The sequence below is a fragment of the Coenobita brevimanus genome, chromosome 44 (assembly GCF_032717465.1).
Source record: "Coenobita brevimanus isolate Jiangsu-jjx chromosome 44, ASM3271746v2, whole genome shotgun sequence".
Classification (NCBI taxonomy): Eukaryota; Metazoa; Arthropoda; class Malacostraca; order Decapoda; family Coenobitidae; genus Coenobita; species Coenobita brevimanus.
In genome coordinates this window covers 45,886,166-45,913,064 of record NC_136997.1, presented here as the reverse complement: position 1 = coordinate 45,913,064, position 26,899 = coordinate 45,886,166, and the positions used below count along the sequence as shown (strand labels likewise).

At 42.3% G+C, this 26,899-nt stretch overlaps 1 protein-coding gene across 1 annotated transcript; it reads right to left on the bottom strand.

The window, feature by feature from the left end:
- Positions 1 to 11,439: 11,439 nt before the first annotated feature.
- Positions 11,440 to 25,858, bottom strand: LOC145398181 (uncharacterized). The gene is made up of 4 exons (XM_080271132.1): positions 25,687 to 25,858; positions 13,050 to 13,122; positions 12,474 to 12,704; positions 11,440 to 11,673 (listed from the first exon to the last, which is right to left on the bottom strand). The coding sequence occupies exons 1-4, from the start codon at positions 25,763 to 25,765 to the stop codon at positions 11,460 to 11,462; spliced, it is 597 nt and encodes a 198-aa protein (XP_080127258.1). The 5' UTR covers positions 25,766 to 25,858; the 3' UTR covers positions 11,440 to 11,459.
- Between the last annotated feature and the right edge of the window lie 1,041 nt (positions 25,859 to 26,899).

Genomic DNA, 26,899 nt, shown 5'->3' with positions numbered 1-26,899 from the left:
CCCACTAGACCAACTTACCTTACATACATCGGTGATCCTACTTCCACGTCCGCACAATCAAACCCTCCTTCCTCCATTTCTGAAACATTAGCAACATTAGTAAACAACTCAGTACGACAGCTATTTATTAAACTGAATAAAATAAAACTTTAATTCATGCAACTGACACTTTAAATTTTGGGAAGCTGTAGAATCTGGTTTATATAGGTAGGAAAAAATCGATGTATGGGCATAAACCAAACATTTTTGCTAAGTTCCATTTTCTCTAACGTTTTTTTTTACAAAGAAATCGTCCTGTCAAATGAAAGCAGAGTCATACTTCCTTTCCCTTTCCTTTCCTCTTCTCTCAGTCAAGATGGAGATATGGTAATTTTAGGTCATATAAAAGAGAACAGAATATAGACGAGAATCCGTACCTTCACGTGAGTCAGCTGGAGATGAGGCGACGGCGGCGACGAAGACCGCGAGAGCCAAGCACAGGAACAGGACCGAGTTGAAGTTGGTCATTTTGGTGGTGTTGTTGATGTGAGTGATGGTGGGACTGACATGGCGCTATTTATATGCTCCCTACCGTTATTTTACCTTCCCCTCTTCCTGCCCCCCTCCTTTCCGTTCCTCTCCCCTCACAACCTCCCCTCCTTTCCCTCTCCTCCCCTCCCCTTCCTCTTCCCTGTCTCTTTTCCAGTCTGTTCTGCCCCGCCCTCTTCCTCTCTGATTGCTGTGTGATGTACAAAGATCAAGGCTCCCCCCCCCTCCTCTCTCTCGCTTTGTCTGCATGACTCCACACACATCATATCTATGTATATCTGTCTGTCTGTCTGTCTACTTATCTATATATCTCTACGTGTGTGTGTGTGAGGAAGAAACAGACCTATCTATCTATATATCTATACCAGTGTGTGTGTGTGTGTGTGTGTGTGTGTTTGTGTGTGTGTGTTGTAGGCAGACGCTCACGCACCCTTAAAACGTGCATTCACGAACACACACACACACACACACACACACACACACACACACACACACCACCCCCATCCATACACACACAAATCCACTCTTCCTCCACCCACACACATACACACACAAACTCTCTCCCCACCCTACCCTACCCCACACCACCCACATCCATCCAACTCCGCAAAAAAACGCAGTTGACCCCCTCATAAAGACAAGCACTTTTTAAAATGAGTCTGCCCTTTCACATCCTGTCCACTTCACGCCGTCACATAATAAAACAATGCACCAGCGTCCCACTTAAGTGTTCACGGAGCGGGCTGGGAGTAAGTGGCCGTGAGCGAATGTATGTCAGCGCAAGAGTGGAAAATTGGGGGAAATTTGGCTTTACATTCTCACTCTCTGTCCATCTGTGTGTGTGTGTGTGTGTGTGTGTCTGTCTGTCTGTCTGTCTGTCTGTCTCTCTCTCTCAAGGATGTGCGTTGCTAAGCTAGAACGTTCTTTGCAACATCCTTCCTGATAACACTTTCTCTCAGTGTCATCTGTATCATAATCAATAGATAGATAGACAGGTAGATAGACGGATAAAGATAGAAGTGGTGGCGTGACATTGTGATGTTAAAGATAATAATATTGCATTAGTAATATCAGCAATAAAAATAAACAATAATAATGACCAATAAGACTATTACTACTGCTGCTACTACTACTACTGCTACTATCACTACCACTACTATCACCACTACCACCACCAGTACTACCTCTACTACTACTACTATTACTACTGATGCTACTACTACTACTACTACGACTACTACCACTGCCACTACTACCACCACCACGTCTACTACTACTACTACTACTACTACTGATAATAATAATAATAATAATAATAATAATAATAATAATAATAATAATAATAATAATAATAACGATGATAGTGACGATGACGAGGAGATGACGTCAACATAATGCTTTACCTAATGATGATGATGATGATGATGATGGTGATGATGGTGATGATGATGTGCCTGACCCAGATCATCACCATCATTTACCACCATCCTGCTAGTAACCAAGGAGACGTATTCCTACCATATATGTAAACTCATTGAATTTCATGACACCACGACGATGTGGGACGAGAGAGAGAGAGAGAGAGAGAGAGAGAGAGAGAGAGAGAGAGAGAGAGAGAGAGAGAGAATGAGAGAGAGAGAGCTCCTTAGTAAGAACACAAGGATATTATGTCAAGGGAACTTATGTATGTCACTATGCTCTCTGTCCTTGCATCCTACCCCAACACCCCTCTCTCTCTCTCTCTCTCTCTCTCTCTCTCCATCCCTGCACTTCCTATTTTTTCTCTTCCTCCATCCCTCCACGTCCTTTCTCTCCCTCCCTCCATCCCTCTCTCCACACAAAAGAATGCGGAACACACCACAGTCACAATAAACATACATTTTTTCCGTTTTCTACGTACCCTTTCTTTCGTGGCTGTGAGGGGAGACTTCAGTAATTTAATCCAAGGTCCCTTTTTTAATTGAAGGCGTCTGGTGACACTGGTGTTTGGGTTCCCCGGTCGGAGTGCTTGCCGGGACATGCACGTAGCTCCACTCCCCCTAAATCTGACTATTTTTCTCAATAATCCAATCCCTCCTACTCTCCTACTCAGTCTCTCACTCCCCACTCATCTTTCATTCCCCCATCTTTAATACTGAGGTATATCACAAAATTAGCTCTAATATCTGGTGCTAGTCACGAAGAAGTGCTATGGAAATGACGTAGGCTTATCAATGTCCTTTTCTGTCACTGAGCTACGTGGAAATAAGCTGCAAAAGGTCGAAAATTTGGGCCAGGTTAAGGTGAAAGAACTATAGTATAGGGATGAAGGAAACATGAATAGAATACACTAGGAAACCAGAAAGAAACACACACACACACGTAGTGTCTACTTGTTTTTATCCCGTACCCTGTTGCGACCCATGGAAGAGAGAGAGAGAGAGAGAGAGAGAGATAACAAAACCCCAAGGTCCTCTTGTTCTTCTTCCCAGTACTGTGCATCTCTGTTTGTTTATAATCATTTACTTGTGTTCAGCCTTGTCCTGTCTTAAATAGCAACAACAACAACAACAACAATAATGATAATAATAATAATAATAATAATAATAATAATAATAATAATGATAATAAAAATAAATAAATAATAATAATAATAATAATAATAATAATGATAATAAAAATAAATAAATAATAATAATAATAATAATAATAATAATAATAATAATAATAATAATCACCACCACCACTACCATCATCATCGCCATTATTATCATCATCATCATCACCACCATCTCATCCGTACTTGAAGAAAGAGATCAAAGTAAGGATGATGATAATGATGATGATACTGAAAATAATAATGATGATGATGATGATAATGATATTGACGATGATGGTACTGAGGAAGATGATGATAATGATGATGATGATGATGATGATAATGAGGATGATGCTGACGATAATAATACTGGCGATGACGATGATAATGAAGATAATGATGACGATGATAACAAAGGTAAAAGGTGATGATGATGATGATAATGATGATGATGATGATGATGATGATGATGGTGATAATGAAGATATAAGGTGATGATGATGATGTTGATGATGATAATGATGATGATGATGAAAAAAACCTTCCTCCAAAGCCAATATACGAAAAGCCTGACATTCCTAGTTGACATTTACTAGTACTGAGTTTGGCTCTACTGCACACACAAAATCTTACTTACATATGCACGTACTTAGAGGTGTCATCAATAATTCACACACACACACACACACACACACACACACACACACACACACACACACACAATATCAATTCATATCTCTATCCAACTACATTATCCTTCTATCATTCTTTCTGTATATCTTTCTGTTCATGGCTGTCTCTCTATACCCATCTGTCTCTTTATCTGTCTGTCTATCTGTCGTGGTAACTGCTACATCCACACACCCCCACACACCATCTCATCTCCATCGTCCTCGCATCATTACATAAAGAAACAGCAAACAGCCCAAGTCTACACATTTCTCGACGTTTTGGTACGGTCCTTGGCGCCATATTTATCAACCCGTTTTTACATTACCCCCGACGCAGGACAAGAGGGTATATAAGGAGGACTTGAGCTAGGAGGGGCAACAGTCCTCCTCAGACGGTCATACTCTACACGTGTCTCTTTTGTCTGTCCTAATCAGAGCAGTTCCTCTAATGTGTTGCAAAGACAAATTCTCCTCTACGCGTACAACAACATACCTACCTCTTCTTCTACCGTTTCTCCTGTTCCGTTTAGATGTAGGACTCTCCTTTTTCCAGACCTGATCCATACATCTTCCCTGCTACATTGAACACGGACAAACTCTGCTTTTCTTCTGTCCATTTTAAACTCTCCATTTTTCCTTTCTTAACTTTCTATTGTGCCAAAGTTCCCACACAAACCACTAACAGATCTCTTATTTTATCCTAACCATCATCCTTTTCCCGCCAAACTAACTAACCCTTCGTGCTTCTGACAAACTTCTAGCCTCTACTGTATCACTTCTAGGCTTTCCTCTCAACATCAAAATATTCGAGTCCATCTAACAAATCTTCGAAAAATTATCCCCCCAAAAATGCGCTTCCTCTCAACTGCATTTTTGATTTTGGCGGGTGTGTCTTGTGTCATGGCGTCTCCAGCCTTTGTTGTTGCGTATGATGGTGAGTATTTTTATTTTCATATTTATTTGGACGCCTGGTGGTTTAGTGGCCGGGACGCCCATATAGGAATGTGGAACTGTGTGTGTGTGTGTGTGTGTGTGTGTGTGTGTGTGTGTGTGTGTGTGTGTGTGTGTGTGTGTGTGTGTGTGTGTGTGTGTGTGTGTGTGTGTGTGTGTGTGTGTGTGTGTGTGTGTGTGTGTGTGTGTGTGTGTGTGGTGTGACAGTGTGTACTGCAGTGTGGCAGTGTGTGGTGTGACTGAGTGGTGTGACAGTGTGTGGTGTGACAGTGCTTTATGTGGTAATGTGTGGTGTGGCAGTGTGTGGTGTGACTGTGTGGTGTGACAGTGTGTGGTGTGACTGTTTTATATGGCAACGTGTGGTATGGCAGTGTATTGTGTTGCAATGTGTGGTGTGGCAGTGTGTGATGTGGCAGTGTATGGTGTGGCAGTGTGTGGTGTGGTAGTGTGTGGTGTGGTAGTGTGTGGTGTGGCAGTGTGTGGTGTGGCAGTGTGTGGTGTGGTAGTGTGTGGTGTGGCAGTGTGTGGTGTGGCAGTGTGGTGTGGTAGTGTGTGGTCATCTATCTATGTATGTACCTATCTATTTATTTAATTATTCCAGACATAGAAGACGTTGAAACACCTCATGGTCTGGTGGAGAGGGTGGTGGTGATCGACGCCGTACCTGTGGATCACATAAGACATCCTAGGTGTCCCCCGGGCCATGTCTACGTGGCTGAAGTAGACGAGTAAGTGTGCCTGTACGTGCCTGAGCTGGTGTTGTACGTGCCTGAAGTGGATGTATGTATGTGTATGAAGTGGACGTGTGTACGTGCCTGAAGTGGATGTGTGTACGTTCTTGAAGTGGATGTGTGCACGTGCCTGAGGTGTATGTGTGTACGTGCCTGAAGCGAGTGTGTGTACGGGACAATAATAGTAACAATAATAATAGTAATAATAATAATAATAATAATAATAATAATAACCCATCTCAATTTAAACTTCCAGATGTCAAGATGGCCGCCCCCACCGTCACTCCTCCCGCCTGCTGGACCCACGCATGGCTGCCTCTCGCTTCTATAAATTCACCAGGACTCACACCAGACTCTAGAAAATTTTAAATCATACCCTTTGTGGCGCTGGGGATCCTCAAGACCTGTTCCTTGGCGATTTAGTCTGCATGGTATATCTTAGCAACTTTTTGAATGTTGTTAATGAAGACGATACTCCATTCTCTCTGATCTGGCGTAAAATTGGCGTCCTTCCATCAAGAGCGTTAATGTTACTTCTATTCTCCGTGAATATCCTGAATTTGTACTTACGTTCCAGAATGAAATACCAGCAGTGTACCATATATTTCTCGTCAACATTCATTACGTTACTCATTCCTGTGCATTTGTCGCTTGTATATTTATGCCTGACAGCCTTACACTTCCCAGCCATAGTCGCTAACTTATATACTGCTCAAGCCAGTGTGAGAGAAAATGATACTGTGTTCCACTGAAGGATATATACAACTTAATAACTAGAAGGAGAGAGAGAGAGAGAGAGAGAGAGAGAGAGAGAGAGAGAGAGAGAGAGAGAGAGAGAGAGAGAGAGAGAGAGAGAGAGAGAGAGAGAGAGAGAGAGAGAGAGAGAGAGAGAGAGAGAGAGAGAGGTGTGGTGTTGCTGGGTGTTGCAGCCATCATCCACATACCCCCTACGACCCACTGATAAGGCGGTGCAGTGTCATCATCTAAGGCTGAGGCTGATGTTGCTATGCTGTGCCTCTATACTGCTCTGTTGCTACTTCCCTCTCCTATGTAATATACCTGATATATTCCCTTACATTTTATAGCACATACTCCAGCTAATATTTACTGTGGGGTGTTTGGCCGGACCCTAGACTTTATAAGCACTGACTGTATATAAATGTATTTGCTAAAGAAGACCCACTGTTTCAGCTTTGATGTATAAGTACTCTGTATACCTTTACAACAATAAATATTTTAATTCAGTTCAGTTCAGTATCCAAGTGAATAACGAGGTGAGATAATGAAACTAAATCGCCGAGGAGTATACACTGCGAAATATAAGTGAAGACGCCCTTCATACCTATTCTTGTTGTTGTTGTTGTTGTTTTTCTACTAACATGCATTTTTATTCAGTTTAATCCTTTCAACTACTGAAAATTCCATGGCATCATCCACAGTAGTCCAGTTCCCGAGAGAGAGAGAGAGAGAGAGAGAGAGAGAGAGAGAGAGAGAGAGAGAGAGAGAGAGAGTACAGAAATATACACAGGATAATACATTAGTTCACCCTTAAATTCCCCGTTTTCCTGAAGTGGAGATTCTACCGTTTTCTATAAATTAAGATGATCTCCAAGTCTCCAAACTGTTTAACGATGTGAATTTCGTAACACACACACACACACACACACACACACACACACACACACACACACACAGCATACCAATACATCAGTCCTGTATGACACAACCCCACCACAAAGTCAATATTGACGGTGGGTTGTAGTGCCGAAGTGGTGACATGTGAAGGCTGGTACGTACGAGGACTGATGAACCCAAGGGAAAGGGCTCAGAGGCTGACTAGTAGGATGCCTTCATGTTGTGGCAAAAGGAGGAGGAGGAGGAGAAGAAGAAGAAGAAGTATGAAGAAGAGATGGAGAAAAAGGAGGAGGAGGAGGAGAAAAAGGAGGAGGAGGAGGAGGAGGAGGAGAAAAAGGAGGAGGAGGAGGAGGAGGAGGGTAGAAGAAGGGGGTGGAGGAGAATGAGGAGAAAAAGAATAATAATAATAATAATAATAATAATAATAATAATAATAATAAGAAGGAGGAGAAGGAGGAGGAGGAGGAGAAGGAGAAGGAGGAGGAGAAGAAGAAGAAGAAGAAGAAGAAGAAGAAGGAGGAGGAGGAGGAGGAGGAGGAGGAGGAGGAGGAGAAGGAGAAGGAGGAGGAGAAGAAGAAGAAGAAGAAGAAGAAGAAGAAGGAAGAGGAGGAGGAGAAGGAGAAGGAGGAGGAGAAGAAGAAGAAGAAGAAGAAGAAGAAGAAGAAGAAGAAGAAGGAGAAGGAGGAGAAAAATAGGAGGAAGGAGTAGGAGATGGAGGAGGAGGAGGAGGAGGACGAGAGGACAGGACAATTACTACCATCATCCTTTATTCTTCCTACCTTTAGAAGATTTAATTCAGCTTATTAGAGGCCCGAAGAAGTGACGAAATTGAGGTGTAATGTGCAGAATAAAGAGCCAAAGGAGAGGTGTTACGGTCTTAGAGAACGAGCTCATACATCGCTAAGGAAGAGGTGCTAAGTAGGAGATATCAGTACGTGCGTCATTTCCTGGGTTGATTATGAAGTAGCGGTGACACACACACACACACACACACACACACACACACACACACACACACACACACACACACACACACACACACACACACTGGGGGTCACTCATAGGTCTTGCATATAATGATGCAAAAAATCGTGTAATGAGATAAAACTGACCTGGCGTCCTTTGAAAGCAGAATCAAAAACCTGTTTATATAATGCCATTGGTCTGGCCTGGGGTTTGGCAGAGAGCTGTAGCAATAATTTAACGCTAGAATGTGGTGCTAGTCACGAAGAAGTGTTACTGCTACTACTATGATTACTACTACTACTACGTAATTACTGCTGTTATTACTATTACTACATTACTGCCACTACCACCACCACCACCACCATCAGTACTACTACTACTACCACCAGCACCATATCACTACTGCTACTACTACTACTACTACTACTACTGCACATCTCACTCACCGCCATAAGCATTTCTTCACATCACAGGGACAAGGCAAACACACTGATACATTAAAGTTTATTTTGAAAACGATTCTAAAATGTTTACAAATTACAAAAAGAAAAAAAAGGAAAAAAAAAAGAGTACACATACCACTGGCGGTGTAAATCCATCATACGTGTTCAGGAAATATTTTTGGGCGATATAGAAAGTGGAAAAATAATTTGAGTGTATTTTGACATTATAGAGATCGGGTGTCGACTGTGTATTGCTGGGTGTATGAAATATATTGGGTAAACAATAAGGGGTCTCTCTCTCTCTCTCTCTCTCTCTCCAAGACTTAGTGGAAGCATTGTATTTTGACAGCTTCATCAATGTGGACACGCGTCATAAAGGAAAAGAGAGAGAGAGAGAGAGAGAGAGAGAGAGAGAGAGAGAGAGAGAGAGAGAGAGAGAGAGAGAGAGATTAACTACTACTGGCCACATTAGACAGAGAGATGGCATTAGAGGACGCAGGCGACTCCAGACGTTTTTATTCAGCTTAGGAGGGGACAGAAAGACAAAACCCAGGCAGACTGAAGAGGTGAAGGACAGTGCTATACTCAATTCACACCAACTTGGCCAAAAATGGATTTCTCTCTATCTGGATGTCAGGAAGAAATTGGAAAGGAAGTAGAGCCGTAGTGTCGTCTTTTTCCGCCCCTGAGTTATGTGGAATAAGCTGCAAAAGGACGAAAATCTGGGCCAAGTTAAAAAGTATAGTAATTTTCTTTACGGTACAATTTCAGTTTTAAATAATGTATAGTTTGCTCACATTAACTTGGCGCAGATTTTCGTCCACTTCCAGCTTATTTCACGTGGCCCAGTGGCGGAAAAGGGTGACATAGCGATCCTGCATCATCCTTATGGTACTTTTTTGTGACTATACTCCTTCACTTTAACTTGGCCCAGATTTTCTTCCTTTTGCAGCTTATTTCACGTAATTCAGTGGCAGGAAAAGACAATGCTACGGCTCTACATCCTTTCCGTAGCACGCTCTCGACTAAGCATCATATTCTAGTGTTAATCTATTGCTGTAACTCAGCATTCTAGGTTGAAAGTTGGCAGTTTTAGGTCAAGTAAGAGTGAAAGGAGTATAGCCCCATATTCCTTTGTTAAATTCTTGCCATAACTCAGCATTCAGGGTTCAGCGATGGCAGTTTTCGGTCAAGTTAGAGTGAAAAGAGTACAGCACCATATCCCTGTGTTAACTTCTTGCCATAACTCAGCGGTCGAGGTGGAGAGATGGCAACTTCACCCCTAGTTAGAGATCGATTTTCATATCACCATTTTAACATGGCTTTCCATCGTTTCAGAGGAATCAGAAACAGGAAAAAGATAACACATGAGGAATACAGAGGAATACAGAGGAGTTCAAGGTCCTGTTGGTCCTATCAAAACTATCCCATGTGATAAAGACATGGGTTCGTGTTCTCGTCAGCTAAAGAAGTTCCCTAACACCTTCTTCCTACCGAGTTATTTTTGGACAGGAGTAGCTAATATCGTTTTATACGTTATTAATGCAGTGTGTGTTGATATTAGAATGATTTAAGTAACACAGAAAAGGACGGAAGGTGTGATAAGCAAAATAAATCGCTTAGGAAGAGGTGTTGGGAGAATTGATAGTAACCCCTACAAGATTACACCATCTTGTTTACTTTGTGATAATACCAAGCGATACCGTTCACCTTGTGTGCGTGTGTGTGTGTGTGTGTGTGTGTGTGTGTCCAGCAACGTTACCTACAAGCTACAAATAAATAATGGCTATAATCGATATAAATTCCTATATATATATTCATAACATACTAAAACATATATTACACAATTATTTGACATTTTACACACATATATATAATCTCTAATCGTTCTGGCCTTCGTTATAATAATTTAATTGGTTTTACGTAACATATAAATCTAGAGACATAACAAAAACATTAATCTCTTTAGAAACAGGGCGGGAAATTCAAACATACAGGAAGGGACAAGTTGTAGGATTATTAGGTTACACATTCATTCACGACACACACACACACACACACACACACACACACACACACACACACACACACACACACACACGCACGGAACACTATGAACAGAGTTCCTACTGTCTATGGAAATGAGGCCCACTTACACACACATACACACACACACACACACACACTCACAAGAACTATGACCAGACCACCTACTGTCCTGAAATGGGCCACACTTCCATTCACTCACCAATTCAGCTTATGGAATCCTCAAGCTCCACCTCACAGGCCATGCGATACACACAAAACAAGAACCATCAAGAGACTGAAATGCTCCACACAGATACATTCAAATCTACTCAGTTTTCACTCAAGTTTTGCTTCACACAAATTTTTGATTCGAGATGCATATGGGATTCAGGCCTTTTTTTTTTTTTTTAGATTTTTATATATCCTTTTCCATATATATATTCATCTGTTATTTTTATGTGCTATTTTCGTTGTTAAGTTTGGATTCGTTTAGTTATATAAGGGATGTGTTGCAGGGTTTATTTGGTGAGTTGTGTGTGTGTGTGTGTGTGTGTGTGTGTGTGTGTGTGTGTGTGTGTGTGTGTGTGTGTAAATTCAGAAGCAAATGCAGAAAAATAATGTGACAGTAACTGTAGGCTTGTGCTGATTATATGTCTATTAAATAATTTATATACGAGTACTAATCTACATTCCTTTAACCCCAGCATTCCTGGTACGTCTCTATTATTTATATATATTTTCTACCTAATGTCATTTTTTTTTACCTTGTGAGTGTGTGTATGAACGTATGTATGTATGACTGTATGTATGTATGTACGTATATATGTATGTGTGTATTATCAAATATTTTAAAGCATTCAGTAACCTAGCAAGTAATTTTTTTAGCGAGATAAAAAAAGGGTCTTGACTCCTAAACAAATACAAAGCACTATGGCATGGCTGGGAGTGGCGCTGGTGGGTTTATGTCCATACAGATCCCCACTTCCGGGCTCCATATCTGATCGGAAGAGCATTTTTCCTTCACGAAGCTGCCCACCTCCATAATGCGGAATGGCTGGGGCTCCTCCTCCTCCTTCTTCTTCTCCTTCGTCTTCTCTGGGCTTGATATGGCTGGAAGGGTTTTCATCTCCTTGTCCAGACACCTGTGAAACGAAGAGGATGTTCAGTATGATGTGTGTGGGAAATTAGAATATGCAAAACACTAAAACATGAGAATTTGATGCTCGCTGTGGGACTATGTTAGGAGAATGGGCAACGAGAGAATACTAACTTACACTAAACATGAAATCATCATCATCATCATCATCATCATAATCATCACCATCATCATCATCATCATCATCATCATCATCCACGAAGAGAACAATAATGAAAAATAACAAGATGAAACTAGATCAAAATGAACACTCATAGCACAGTGACGTTTGGTTGAGAGTTTCCCTGCACATATAGTGCAGGCCGGGCCATACATTAGCCCGGTCAGTGGTGTATGGGCTGATTAAAAATAGAGTAAGTGGGGAGGACAGGACCTGGGGAATGCCCAGCACACACGTCCTGTCTCCTGACTGGCTTTGTACAGTGACAACGCGCCCAAGCTTTTACGTTGACTTCTGACCCTCATTTTTAATCAACCTGCATCAAAGTGGAATTACTTCTTCCCAGATCTTTGGACTCATGAGATAAAGCGATGAAATTTGACCTTGATTTTTGCTCCATCACTTTGTTCCTAGATCCTCACACGATTGAATGAGGCAGTGATAAGATAGTAAACACACACAGAATATTGCTTAATCATTGGGTACATTTTCGATGTCGCTAATTTTTCACCACATCACATGCAAAACCCTGACACACAATGCATTTTTCTTAATACAAGTGTAGACCAATTTAACAGGCTATTTCTCACATCTCAGAATTTAAAAATATATTAAAACCAACTCACATGTCAAGCTCCGAAACGTAAACTTGGTGAGGGGGACATCTTGGCTTACGCAGATCCGTTTTCTTTTCTGGGATGCTGATGGCGAATGGGGACTCAACTTCCTCCTCCACCACCTCCACCACCCTTGGCCCGTCCTCCCCCATGTCTGTTTCTATTATTTCCAGGACGGTCAAGGCCTCCGGGTCCCGTCTTCGGCTACGCAAGGTCTGGTTTACCCTTCGTCTTCTGCACCTGTGGATGAAGTGATGTTTTCTAATTTGGAAGTTTTGATGAAGTTTATTATTATTATTATTATTATTATTATTATTATCATTATTATTATTATTAGTAGTAGTAGTAGTAGTAGTTGGCTAGTAGTAGTAACGGTTGTATGAATGAATTTAACAAGTCGCTCTACTACTACTGTTACCATAACTACTACTAATAATACTAGGCTTAATACATCGACACCTATAATAATAATAATAATAATAATAATAATAATAATAACCTCTCTGCTAACATTTGTCTCAGCTAATCAGAATCGTCTTCCTTAATTCTAAAAATAAATAAATAAATAAATAAATAAATACTAACCTATGAGGGAGAGGTCCGCCGGGGTAGAAAGGATTGCAGTCTAGATCAGAAGGTTGCAATCCCCCTCGCCCATCTGAAAAGAAAACGGAAAATATAAGAAAATGGAGAATGTAATCGCGCGATACTCTCACAGGCATTTTTTCTGAGGTTTTTGTGGTTGAATAAATGAGCAAATCGTGAAGAGAGAGAGAGAGAGAGAGAGAGAGAGAGAGAGAGAGAGAGAGACAGCATTAGATATGAGGCTGGAATGATAAGGGATCCTTGAACACACGTACAATATGATGTGCGTGTGTGTGTGTGTGAAGGGGAGATTTTGCGCTGTGTGTGTGTGTGTGTGTGTGTGAAGGGGAGATTTTGCGCTGTGTGTGTGTGTGTGTGTGTGTGTGTGAAGGGGAGATTTTGCGCTGTGTGTGTGTGTGTGTGTGTGTGTGTGTGTGTGTGTGTGTGAAGGGGAAATTTTGCTGTGTGTGTGTGTGTGTGTGTGTGTGTGTGAAGGGGAGATTTTGCGGTGTGTGTGTGTGTGTGTGTGTGTGTGTGTGTGTGTGTGTGTGTGTGTGTGTGTGTGTGTGTGTGTGTGTGTGTGTGTGTGTGTGTAGGGTAAAGACACACACAGAGGCTATTGTGAAAGTGAGGATTCAGCATTCACAGCAGAGGGTGAGTTGCATGACGCCTGTGTTCCACCCTGACCTTGAGACAACACCCTTCCTTCCTTCAGGCAAACACCTTTCCTTACTTCCTTCTTTCCTTCCTTGAGACAAACATCCTTCCTTCCTTCTTTCCTTGAGACAAACATCCTTCCTTCCTTCTTTCCTTCCTTCCTTGAGACAAATATCCCTCCTTCCTTCCTTCCTTGGGACAAACATCCTTCCTTCCTTCTTTCCTTGAGACAAACATCCTTCCTACCTTCCTTCCTTCCTTGAGACAAACATCCTTCCTTCCTTCTTTCATTGAGACAAACATCATTCCTTCCTTCTATCCTTCCTTTCTTGAGACAAACATCCTTCCTTCCTTCCTTGAGACAATTTTCCTTCTTTCTTTTTTTCTGTTCTCATTGATTTTGTATACCTGTGTTTGTTGTATTCATTTGTGTGTGTGTGTGTGTGTGTGTGTGTGTGTGTGTGAGAGAGAGAGAGAGAGAGAGAGAGAGAGAGAGAGAGAGAGAGAGAGAGAGAGAGAGAGGAGAAAAAAGGCTTGTAGGTTGGTTTAGGTATCAATTTCCACGCACACCAGAAGTCACTGTCTTTCCTGTCACCATCACGTCCTCGGGAATAACCAGACTTACGACAAAAAATCCACTCGTAACTAAGACAATATAACAATCACCTAAGACCATTTCCTTCCGAGACAGACGATTTTATAAAGACCAACGAAGACCACCAAAGACCCTAGTTCAAAGTCGTCTGGAGGTTGGAATATGTCAGCTTTTATTCATTTTACTTCTTTATTATTAGTTAGAGGGATTTATTCAGATTATTAGTTAGAGGGATTTATTCAGATTAGGAAAACCGTCTTCTTGCCTGACTCACCAGTTTACTCCAAGGTGAATATTCTGGCAGGCAAGGCATTGGATTTCACACAGGAAGTTTGTGGAATTGGAGAGTGTGACTTGCATATTGGATGGAAGAGAGGACGTCAAAGGTTCTCTCTCTCTCTCTCTCTCTCTCTCTCCCTCCCCCCCTCTCTCTCTCTCTCTCTCTCTCTCTCTCTCTCTCTCTCTCTCTCTCGTTCATGCCTTCTACTATTGCAGTTTCAATGGTCACTCTTCTTAACTCTGCTTGTATCATCCTAGCTACTCTCTCTCTCTCTCTCTCTCTCTCTCTCTCATAGGTGGCTGCAAGTTTTTCTCTCATGTAACCGCTACATCCTGTTCCCCTTAACTTGGCCCAATTTTTTTTTTCAGCTTCTTTCACGCAACTATGTAACTGAATAAGATAATATATGGCTCTACATCCTCTCCACAGCACTTCTTCGTGACTAGCACCATACACTAGCATTAATCTGTCCTTTCAACTCAGCATTCAAGATGGAGAGATGTCAACTTCAGAACAAAGTGAAATGAATAGGGGAGAGGCGTAGGTGGGTCTCTTCTTTAATGATCTGGGGTAACAACCTAGCCTCGGTGCCCTACGCTCTGAATGGGGGGAAAATGGATTGGAATTTGTCTTACCAATCAGAAATAACAGACAGATAGAGAGCCAATCAGATATAATAGGCAGACGGAGAACCAGTCAGAAATAACAGACAGGGAACCAGTCAGATATAGTAGACTGATGGAGAACCAGTCAGAAATAGTAGGCAGTCAGAGAGCTGGGTTACTGCGTTTTGTCAAGGGCGCTGTGAAGGGTGGAAATACAAGCGAATGCGTGTACAGACCTGGGTGTCCAATGCAGATCCGAAGGTTACTGGTGAATAACAGGGAGAGTCAGGGGAAGGACATGTATGAGGGCTGCAAGGGATCAGCCAGCGGTTGGTGTATCGCAGGTGGATTAAACAAAACTCACTCCATCATAAACATTCATATCATCTCACCCATTTCTCCCACAGATGCTTACATGTGGTCGATGGGTCTGCATGGGCAAGGAGTGAAGCTACAACTACACCAGCTTCACCTCCACCACCACTACCACCACCACCACCAACAACAACAGCAACACTAAAATCAACAACACCCTCTTGCCCTCCCTCACACGCCATTGCAATACACAGCACATTGCCATCATTTCATTGTGGTCAGGCTATTATGTACTGTGTTGAATATGTATGGTGATAGGAACGTCAGTGCTTGATAAATAACACACACACACACACACACACACCGCATAGCTAAAAACAAACTCCCCTCCCCCCCCTCTCTCTCTCACACACACACACACACACACACACACACACACACACACACACACACACACACACACACACACACCGCATAGCTAAAAACAAACTCCCCTCCCCCCCTCTCTCTCTCACACACACACATACACACACACACACACACACACACACACCGCATAGCTAAAAACAAACTCCCCGCGCCCCCGCGCGCGCGCTCGCTCTCTCTCTCTCACACACACACACACACACACACACACACACACACACACACACACACACACACACACACACACACACACACACACACACACACACACACACACACACACACACACACACACACACACACACACACACTGATTAAAACACATTCCTCTCTCTCTCTCTCTCTCTCTCTCTCTCTCTCTCTTGCACACAAAAACAGTGAGTCAGGTCTTGGCGGGTCAGATAAGGCAGAAGGACATGACGCAGGTGTACAAATATTTACCAGGAAGTCAGGTGCTTGAGAGGAAGCCTTCATGTGGTGGCCCCTACATAGCCGGGTGGTGGAGCTGCCCGGGTATACAAACGTCTCTCATCACCCTCCCTATCCCCCAACAGGAAATGCTACTGCTACTACTACTACAACAACTACTACTACTGCTGCTGCTACTGCTACTACTACTGCCGCTGCTACTACTTCTGTTGCAACTACTACTACTACTACTGCTACTACAACCACTACTACTTCTACTACTGCTACTACTATTACTACTACTACAACTAACACTACTATTGCTCCTGACTTCGTTTTGATAAGATGAGATGGATTTTTCTCTTATACAAGGAAGAAGGAACCAAAGGCCAGATGCCCGAGTGTTCCCTCAAAGGAAAACAAGATAACAGAGAGCCAGATTCAAGAACCGTTCATTTCGAGACTCCAGGACACACTGCTTTGAAAATACTGGAGGTCATAGGCAGCAGGAAATGCACGCAGAGGAAGACAGTTCCAGAGTTGACCTTTTGCATACATGAAGGACAGGGAGTAACGGTTAAGTCTTGCATTAGAGAGTTGGACAGGAGGGGATGGAAGAGAAGGAGAAGAACAGAGATGGAGACAACAAATGAGACAGATGGAAGGGGAGAATCAGCCAGCCAACTAGTCAACTACCTTCTCCTTCTATCTTTTTTTCCACAAGGCTATCTAGACCCTATCTCATTACATCCTAGGGTGGGAAAAAAGGTAGGATTGATGATGATGATGATGTTGATGATGATGATGATGATGGAAGGAGGGAAGGACGGGAAAGAAAGGAAAGAGATTTGAATGAAGGGGGAAACAAGAGACTGGTAGAAGAGAAGGATCTGGGGATATAACTGAGTAAGGATCGAAATGCCTGGAGACCCTTTTAGTAGGTCACCCACCCCTCACCGGATGCAGCGTCAGACAACAGTGATAGATAAATAGACCTCGTGATGACGGGTTATTTGACCTGGCAGTTGATGGCCAGGTGTAGTCAGATTGGAGGCTGATTTGACTAGTAACTAAGGAGACTCATTCCTAGCTCATATCTAAGGTTCATCAAATTTTATGCAACCACGACTTAGTATTCATGTTGTGCGTGTTGCCCAGTTCCTTCAGATAAAAACGTCACCTTTAATAGAGGGCATGACTAGTGATGGGCAAGATGGATGGGCACAAGTGAGAGAATTTGGGATGCTGGGCATGTAGGAATATTGATGTGGTGGTGTTGTATGATCGTGTAGTGTGGTTCTGGTGTGGTAGTGCGGTGGTTTGGTAGAGTAGGAATGTGGTGAGGTGTGGCGTAGTGTGGTGTGGTAGTGTGGTGGTATGATTGTGTGGTGTGGCGTTATGTGGTGAGGTGTGAGGGTATGTGGTGTTGTGTGACTGTGAGGTGTGGTGTGGTGTGGTGTGGTGGTATGTGGTAGTGAGGTGTGGTGTGTGGCATTGTGGTGTGGTCACGTGGAGAAAAACGTGTGTGCGTGTGCGTGTGTTTTAAGGTGGAGGTCATTCGAGTGCACTCACCCACACACAGACAAACTTTCACTGGATCTTTCCTACATTGGATAGCAACACACACACACACACACACACACACACACACACACACACACACACACACACACACACACACACACACACACACACACTGAATACAAATTACCGAAGATTGTTTTTAATTTCTTCACTATCAGGATTATTTTTGCTTCATATCTTGGAGACGAAAAATAATAGCGCTCAGTAAAATTAAACATCTCCGTTTGCTTATCCACTCATTCGATGTAGTGCTGCCTTCAGGTAACTCTACACTGAATGACAAGCCAAAGAGTGTCTAGTAGCCCAGGAAACCGTATACTATGCTGGGTGGTAACCATATATCCAAATGACACCTGTTGGTTTTGTAGGTTAAGACGCATCAGCTGGATGGGGCCTTTGAGAGGGGAGTCGTGCTTATTACTCACATTCTGAGACTCAGGGGCGAATCAGGCTGGTCTCCCACGCCTTCAGTGTTGAGAGTGAGTAGCCTAGCACCGGGTCCTACGCTCCTGATGAGGTAAACAAGGACTGGATGACAGACAGACAGAAACTAAGCCTCCGAAATCTTCAGCATGGAATAGAAACAGTTTATACATCTCGTTGGATGGAAGACAGACACAGGCTAGAGCTCGATTTCTTTATTTTTTCTAATGTTTCGGGCTGCACGTGGGTTTTGTGTAGCCCATAAAGTTAGAGAAAATGAAGAATACAATCTCTAACCTGTGCCTCTCTCCCACCCAACATTTTCACTTGGAATGGATCATCTACGCGGTTTACACATCGCTGATACACCGTCACTACGTCCCTTTTTAGCGGCTCTGAGTCATAAACAAGCTTTTTACAGCGACCTCGACGCTACCACGGTGAAAGTTGTTGTGGTTTAGAAGTGCGACGTAAAGTGACTGTGTTCATGTTGCAAGTGGGACGGCGGAGAAGATTTATGTGGTTCCCTAATGCAGATAAAATGTAAGAGGGACGGCGAGGGAGATTACTATGGTTCCAAGATGAAGATGAAATGGTACTTTTTTCCCTTTACTACTGTGCCCTAAACCGTACTCTTGTGGGTGAGGATGGATGCGTCACTGGAGTTAAGGACAAAAAAGGCTACGGTACTTGAGAAATTACTGATAAGAGGAGGTGAAAGTGCATGCGTATGTGTAGACGAGGACAGAGAGGTAAGATTACTATGGTTCCAAGGTGAAGATAAATGGTACTTAACCCTTTACTACCATGTCCTAAGCCGTACTCCTGTGGGTGAAGATGGATGCGTCACTGGAGTTAAGGACAAAAAAAAAGCTAAGGTACTTGAGAAATTACTGATAAGAGGAGTTGAGAAATTCCTGATAATGGAAGGTGAAAGTGACTGCGTATGTGTAGATGGGGACAGAGGTAAGATAATGATGCCTTGTATACTTAAACAGAAGATCCCACCTAATGAAGAGTTTGACACCAGTTCTAATAAGGAAGACGAAGAGTGTAATATCTGTATTCTCGCTGGGTAAGGAAGCTCCCTAACACATCTTCCTTAGCGATTTGTTATTAGATACGGCTGGCTAATATCGTTCTGTACGTTAGGCATGCAGAGTGTGGTGATTTTAGATAACACAGAAGAGGACAGCAAGGAGTAATAAGCAAATTAAACCACTCGCAGATTCTGAACGCAGGGAGGTTAGAAACGTTGTCTTTATTATCATACTCCTGCCACATTCACACGGCTTTATTGCCACTAGTAAAATATCTCTCGTAATAAAGGAAAAATCGCAGAGGGAGTTTTGTTACGACAGCGACAGTGAAAGTTACCGCGATAAATCATCCGACGGTCACAAGATCGGTTGACGGGAACAGATGCGTCAGACTTTCACTTTCAGCCATACAGGAGGCTTCGTAACACCTCTTCCTTAGCGAGTTACTTTGCGTATGACACTTCTTTATCGTCTCGTATGTAGTGTGAAGTATGTATGAAGTGTGACAGTGTAAAGAGTGACTGTGAGGTGTGGGAGTGTGGTGTGGATGTGTGTAGTCTGACAGTGTGAAGTGTGGCAGTGTAAAGAGTGACTGTGAGGTGTGGGAGTGTGGTGTGGATGTGTGTAGTCTGACAGTGTGAAGTGTGGCAGTGTAAAGAGTGACTGTGAGGTGTGGCGGTGTGGTGTGGATGTGTGTAGTTTGATAGTGTGAAGTGTGACAGTGTAAAGAGTGACTGTGAGGTGTAGTGTGTGTTGCTAACTACACCTATGCTACGGTGAACCTAGGCTGCGACGCTACTTTGCATCATGGTCACTATACGGAAATGAGACCTTGGCTGGTATCACCTCCCTCTCTCTCCCTCTCTCTCTCTCTCTCACTGTCTACCTGTTTGACTGCCTGTCTGTGTTGTTCTGTGCCTATTTGTCTGTTCCTTCCCTCTATCATACTGTCTATTCGCATGTCTGTCTGTCTCACTCTCTGTCTGTCTGTCTGTCTGTCTGTCTGTCTGTCTGACTGTCTGTCTCTCTCTCTCCTTCTCTCTCTCTCTCTCTCTCTCTCTCTCTCTCTCAAGGTTTGTGTGCAGTGGACGTTAGATGACCTTAGGAGCCTACGTGTGTGTGTGTGTGTGTGTGTGTGTGTGTGTGTGTGTGTGTGTGTGTGTGTGTGTGTGTGTGTGTGTGTGTGATGTGGCAGTGTGAGGTATGACTGTGGTGTGGTAGTGTGTGATATGGTGTGGCATGACAGTATGAAGTGCGTGTGTGGTGTGACAGTGTGAGGTTTGTTAATGTGGTAAGGCAGTGTGTAGTGTAGCAGTGTGTAGTGTGGCAGTGTGTAGAGTAGCAGTGTGTAGTGTAGCAGTGTGTAGTGTGGCAGTGTGTAGAGTAGCAGTGTGTAGTGTAGCAGTGTGTAGAGTACCAGTACCACATTTAACAGAGCATAACACAGCATTACTCCAAGTCATCAATAACCCAAATTCCTCAGTATACACAGGATTCACGGTTATTACCTACACCCTGCTCACCTTCCTGTGTATCGCTATATTGTGCCACTATTTCCGTGTTGTTTCCAGCTGCCCTCAAGGTGAATGTTTCCCGTTCCTCGACCTCCACCATTCTCTCTTCCTTCATGTGTTGTTTGATGTGTTATGTATTTAGGAAGAAGGCAGTGCATGAGAAGTGGGCTATCTCTCTGGGTGTCTATTTGTGTCTATCTCTTCTGTATCTGTCTATGCATTCTTTGTCTGTCTATCCATCTACCTACCTACACAGATAGATAGAGAGATAGATAGACAGGGTGACATGGAAGCGATGAGTTTGTGCCCACACCTTTGGGATTAAAGAGTCTTCTTATATACAGGTAAACAGATAGATAGATAGATAGATGGACAGATAGATAGACAGATAGATAGATATACAGACAGACAGACAGATAGATAGATAGATAGATAAACAGATAAGTAACCTAGATTCAGATTCTTACCAAACACAGTCAATGCGACACATCCATTTTTATATCCAGCACTCTCTCTCTCTCTCTCTCTCTCTCTCTCTCTCTCTCTCTCACACACACACACACACACACATTCTCTTTCCCTTCCGTACATCGCCAGCATGATAATGAGTCATTTTCAGGGGTAATTGTAACTAACATGAAGGGAAAAAGTAAATAGCAGGTGAACAAAACCCAAGGACAACACATTGGTTATAACCAAGCGAGCACGCACACACACACACACACACACACACACACACACACACACACACACACACACACACACCATCACACAATAAACATATACACATAAAGAAAATACACACACAAATTAATGAATATACACATACAAACACACACATACGTACATACAAACAACACACACACACACACACACACACACACACACACACACACACACACACACACACACACGTAATCACACAATAAACATATAGACATAAAGAAAATACACACACAAATTAATGAATATACACATACAAACACACACATACGTACATACAAACAACACACACACACACACACACACACACACACACACACACACACACACACACGTAATCACACAATAAACATATAGACATAAAGAAAATACACACACAAATTAATGAATATACACATACAAACACACACATACGTACATATAAACAACACACACACACACACACACACACACACACACACACACACACACACACACACACTTCATCACACAATAAACATATACACATAAAGAAAATACACACACAAATTAATGAATATACACATACAAACACACACATACGTACATACAAACAACACACACACACACACACACACACACACACACACACACACACGTAATCACACAATAAACATATAGACATAAAGAACATACACACACAAATTAATGAATATACACATACAAACACACACATACGTACATATAAACAACACACACACACACACACACACACACACACACACACACACACACATCCGCTTTGGGGGTTTCCACGAGACATGAAGCCTTTGGAATTTTCTTTAAACTTTCAAGTCCCTCGGCATACCAGGAACCATTTTATATTTTGTGCTTGGCTGCCAACACCCCTTCCTTGGCGATTTATTTTGCTTCTGACCTCTCTCTCTCTCTCTCTTTCTCTCTTGCGTGTTTTTAATATTTTTTCCATAATTTATTACTGTTCTTTATTTTTTTCATTATTTCTCTTTATTTTTATTAATTATTGCTCTTTATTTCTTAAATATTATTTTTTATTTTTACTATTGCTCTCTATTTTTATTTATTTATCATTGATTATTGCTCTTTATTTGTTATTATTTCTCTTTATTTTTATTATTGCTCTTTATTTCTACTGATTATTTCTCTATTGATTATTGCTGTTTTTATTGTCCTTTTTTTATTGATTTTTCTCTATTTTTTATTATTGCCCTTTTTCATTATTACTCTTTAATTTTATTTATTATTACTCTTTATTATTTCTCTTTATTTTTATTGCTTCTCTTTATCATTTTTACTCTTTATTTTTTATTATTGCCCTATATTTGTATTTTTATCTGTTATTGCTCTTTTCTTTCCTCTTTTTTCCACCTGCATACAGCGAACCATGAGGCAACCAGCAGGGCATATCCAGATCTGTCATGTAACCTTCAATTTTCCCTTTTTTCCTACAAATGTTTCCTTGTTCAAGCACGTGCCCTTCTGACGTCATTATTACATCATTATTACGTCATTCTGATTCCCCAGGTGCGCTCTAGAGGGTCGCCTTCACGTGGTGGCACTGATATAACTGGGCGATCCACTGCCTGGTTGTACAAATGTCCCTCTTCTACTTCCCGTCTCTCAAAAGGATGGTGAACTGCAGAGGAACGGGACTTATGATGATGATGATGATGATGGGAGACAAGATTATGATGATGATGATGATAATGATGATGATGATGAGGACGGGACACAAGATTATAATGATGACAGAAGACAAGATTAGGCTGATGATGATGCTGATGATGATGATGATGATGGTGATGGCAGGATATAAAACTAGGATGGTGATAATGATGATGATGATGATGATGATGATGATGATGATGATGGCAGAATATAAAACTAGGATGATGATAATGATGATGATGATGACGGATTTAGGTTGATGATAATGATGATGAGGTCAGGCTATAGAATTACTGTAGAGTGATAATAATGGTGATGACAACATAGAAAATTAGAGCGATGATGATGATGATGATGATGATGATGATGATGATGATGATGATGATGATGATGACGATGATGATGATGACGATGACGATGATGATGATGACGATGATGATGATGATGATGATGATGATGATGATGATGATGATGATGATGATGATGATGATGATGATGATGACGATGATGATGATGATGATGATGATGATGATGATGATGACGATGATGATGACGATGATGATGATAATGACAAGGCTCGGGGAACGTACTGTTTTGCCTATAAGAGGAAAAATGAATAAAAAAAAATGTGATGACGGTGAAGCACTGAGGAGGAGGAGGAGGCGGAGGAGGAGGAAGAGAGAGAGAGAGAGAGAGAGAGAGAGAGAGAGAGAGAGAGAGAGAGAGAGAGAGAGAGAGAGGAAGTGGAGCGAGAGGGAGCAAAGGTGAAGGAAATTATGCAAAGGGGAAATAATAAGGGAAAAAAGTGACCCTAGCTCATAACAAGAATAATTTTATGACGTCATCAGAGGGTGACGTCATCAGGGTGAAAGGCGGTGACGTCATCAGGGTGACAATGACTCATAATATGATTTAATTTAGTGACGTATATATTCTCAGTTTGTTCTTGCTATTTACGCACACACACGCACACGGAAGGAGAGAGCGAGAGAGAGAGAGAGAGCACTGGGAAAAACAGGAAGACAGATGTGAAAACACACACCCACACACACACACCCACACACACACACACACACACACACACACACACAAGACGTTGAATCTCAGCCTAACTCCAAGGTCTGTACGGGCTGGGTGGATGCCTACTCTTACCACCTCCAGACGGTTTTACTCAGCTCAGGGGATTCTCAAGGAGCAGGAGGGGTTGGGTAAAGCCTTCCTTAACCCCTTCACTGCTAGAGACTTATTCTGAGTTGAGGAAAATGGTCGAAAAGATGAAAAAAGATAAAAATGTCACTGGAATATTTTTGTCTCTGCAGGTTCTTGTGAGATGTGACCCAAGTGGACTACAGGCTGGAACTATCCTTCTACAGCCCCCATCCTCCTTTCTGGGGTTACGGAGGGAGTTGAGGGGATTTTGTATACCCAGGCAGTTCCTCCTCCTCCTCCCCCCCTTAATATCGTTGCTACCACGTGAAGGGAACCCTCTCCTGTCCCTACCGCCGGATTTAGGGTATGATTACGTTACACCTGACTTCCGGTAGATTGTTGAGAGAGAGAGAGAGAGAGAGAGAGAGAGAGAGAGAGAGAGAGAGAGAGAGAGAGAGAGAGAGAGAGAGAGAGAGAGAGAGAGAGAGAAAGCAGTGGGCAAAGCAGAAGATAGAGGTGAAAACACACACACACACACACACACACACACACACAGCAATCCATCATCCCAGTACAAAAAAGACGCATACGCCACCCTAGAATCACTTCCCTCCCGTTACTGCTATTATTTTTTACAGTAAAGACAAGAGGCATGACAAGGTCCTACCCTCCCATTTCTTGTCCATCCTCCAAAAAATAGCCTCGTTAGTGAAGGGTTCTGAGAGTATATGCACAAAAATCATTCTCTCTCTCCCTCTCTCTCTCTCTCTCTCTCTCTCTCTCTCAAAAGAATCTTAATCGAAACTGGGAATGGACTGTACAGGTATATGTGTCTGTCTTTCTTACGATTATTTCCCCATCGTAACTAAGATATAATTTTCCCAGGAAGAACAAGAGCCATGGGAAGGTAATGTACTCACCTTCTTTTGCTCTTCTTACAAGATTAAAAACTTAGCTAAGACAAGGAATTGGTCTTAAGTCTGTTTAGTATTCACTCACACACTATTGTCGACGTGAAGCATAATCAATTGATTTGCTCTCGCTACTTCAACTTGGCCTAAAATTGTTCGTCTCTCTATCCTGAATGCTGAGCTGTAACAAGAGATTAACACTAGAATATGATGCTAGTCACGAAGAAGTGCTATAGAAAGGATGTCAAGCCTTAGTACTGTCTTAAGTCAGTAATGTGAAGTCAACTGCACGAGTAGGAAATCTGGCCCAAGTTAAGGTGAAAACTAATGGTTAAAACTCACTGTTGTAGGCGAGGAAGTAGGCAGGGAAGGCCGCCACGCAGGACAGGCTGGCCAGAAGAATCGCCACCACACGCATCATCAGGAATCACGACCAAAACAACGTAGATAAGCGCAAGGTTGAGTGAAAGAGGCTGGGAAGCAACGCGACGTAGAGCCACCTTTCACGATGCGAGTTGCGCGGGCACTGAGCTTGAATCGGGTACCTCCGCGTGTTATATAGCCCCGGGTCGGATATGCGCTGGGTAGGGTGATGACTCAGAGGAAAATTATAGAGGGATGGCGGGAAGGTCAAGAAGGAAAGGAGAGATGGAGAGAAAATTAGGTAGGAAAGGAGAAAGACATAGAAAGGAGAGAAAAGGGAGGAAGGTTTAGGATAGGGGAAGGAAGGGAGGAGTCTGGGTTAGAAGAAGGAAGAGGAAAATTATAGAGGAAGGAGGGAAGATCAAGGAGAAACTGATGGAGAGGAAGAGGGGAGAGTTAAGAAGGGAGAGACTGTTGGAAAATGAGAGTGAATGTCAGGAATGAAAATGGGGGCGATACTACTACTGCTACTGTTACTACTACAACTGCTACTACTACTACTAATGCTGCTGCTGCTGCTACTACTACTACCTTCAAAATATAAAACATCTTACACCCTGCTAGTCTTCCCTGCAAAACACATATCAAACAAAAGACATGTGGCAGGATCTTGCAATTTCTTCTCGTCGTCTTTACTGCGAAAACATAACCCACTCCCTCACATTAGGCGCTTTTATTACCTTGCATTTGTATGTATAATTTATTGTTACACCTGTTCACAGATAAACAATGACCTAATATGCAGTGATGGCGTCAGGCCCAATGGCGTCAACACCACCAAGTCCATGAAAAAATAATCTAAAAAGTGGATGTTTCTCGAAATCCAGATGTTTTGATTCGAGAGGTTTTTCTGCACGAATATGAAAAAAAAAAAAAAAAGTGACAACACAAGAAATGGATAATTGTGAAACATGGAGCTTTATTTCGGTTTTCAGATATACGGATTTTAGATACAGAGAGGAATTTTTCTGTACGAATGACGTAAAACGAACAACGAAAAAAAAAAACCCGAAACGGATGGAATTTGTTTATCAGGCAGTTTCAGGGTCATGTGATAAACTGTGTGACCTCACGGTGCTGATTGGGTAATAAGATGTGCACTCACAGTCACTCGTGTGGGCCTCACCCTGCT

Coding starts and splice junctions, on each gene's coding strand:
- LOC145398181 (XM_080271132.1), bottom strand. CDS start 25,765: ATGATGCGTGTGGTGGCGATTCTTCTGGCCAGCCTGTCCTGCGTGGCG. Junction 13,123..25,686: donor CTACTTCCTCGCCTACAACA/GTGAGTTTTAAC, acceptor TTTTCTTTTCAG/ATGGGCGAGGGGGATTGCAA. Junction 11,674..12,473: donor TACGTTTCGGAGCTTGACAT/GTGAGTTGGTTT, acceptor TTCGTTTCACAG/GTGTCTGGACAAGGAGATGA.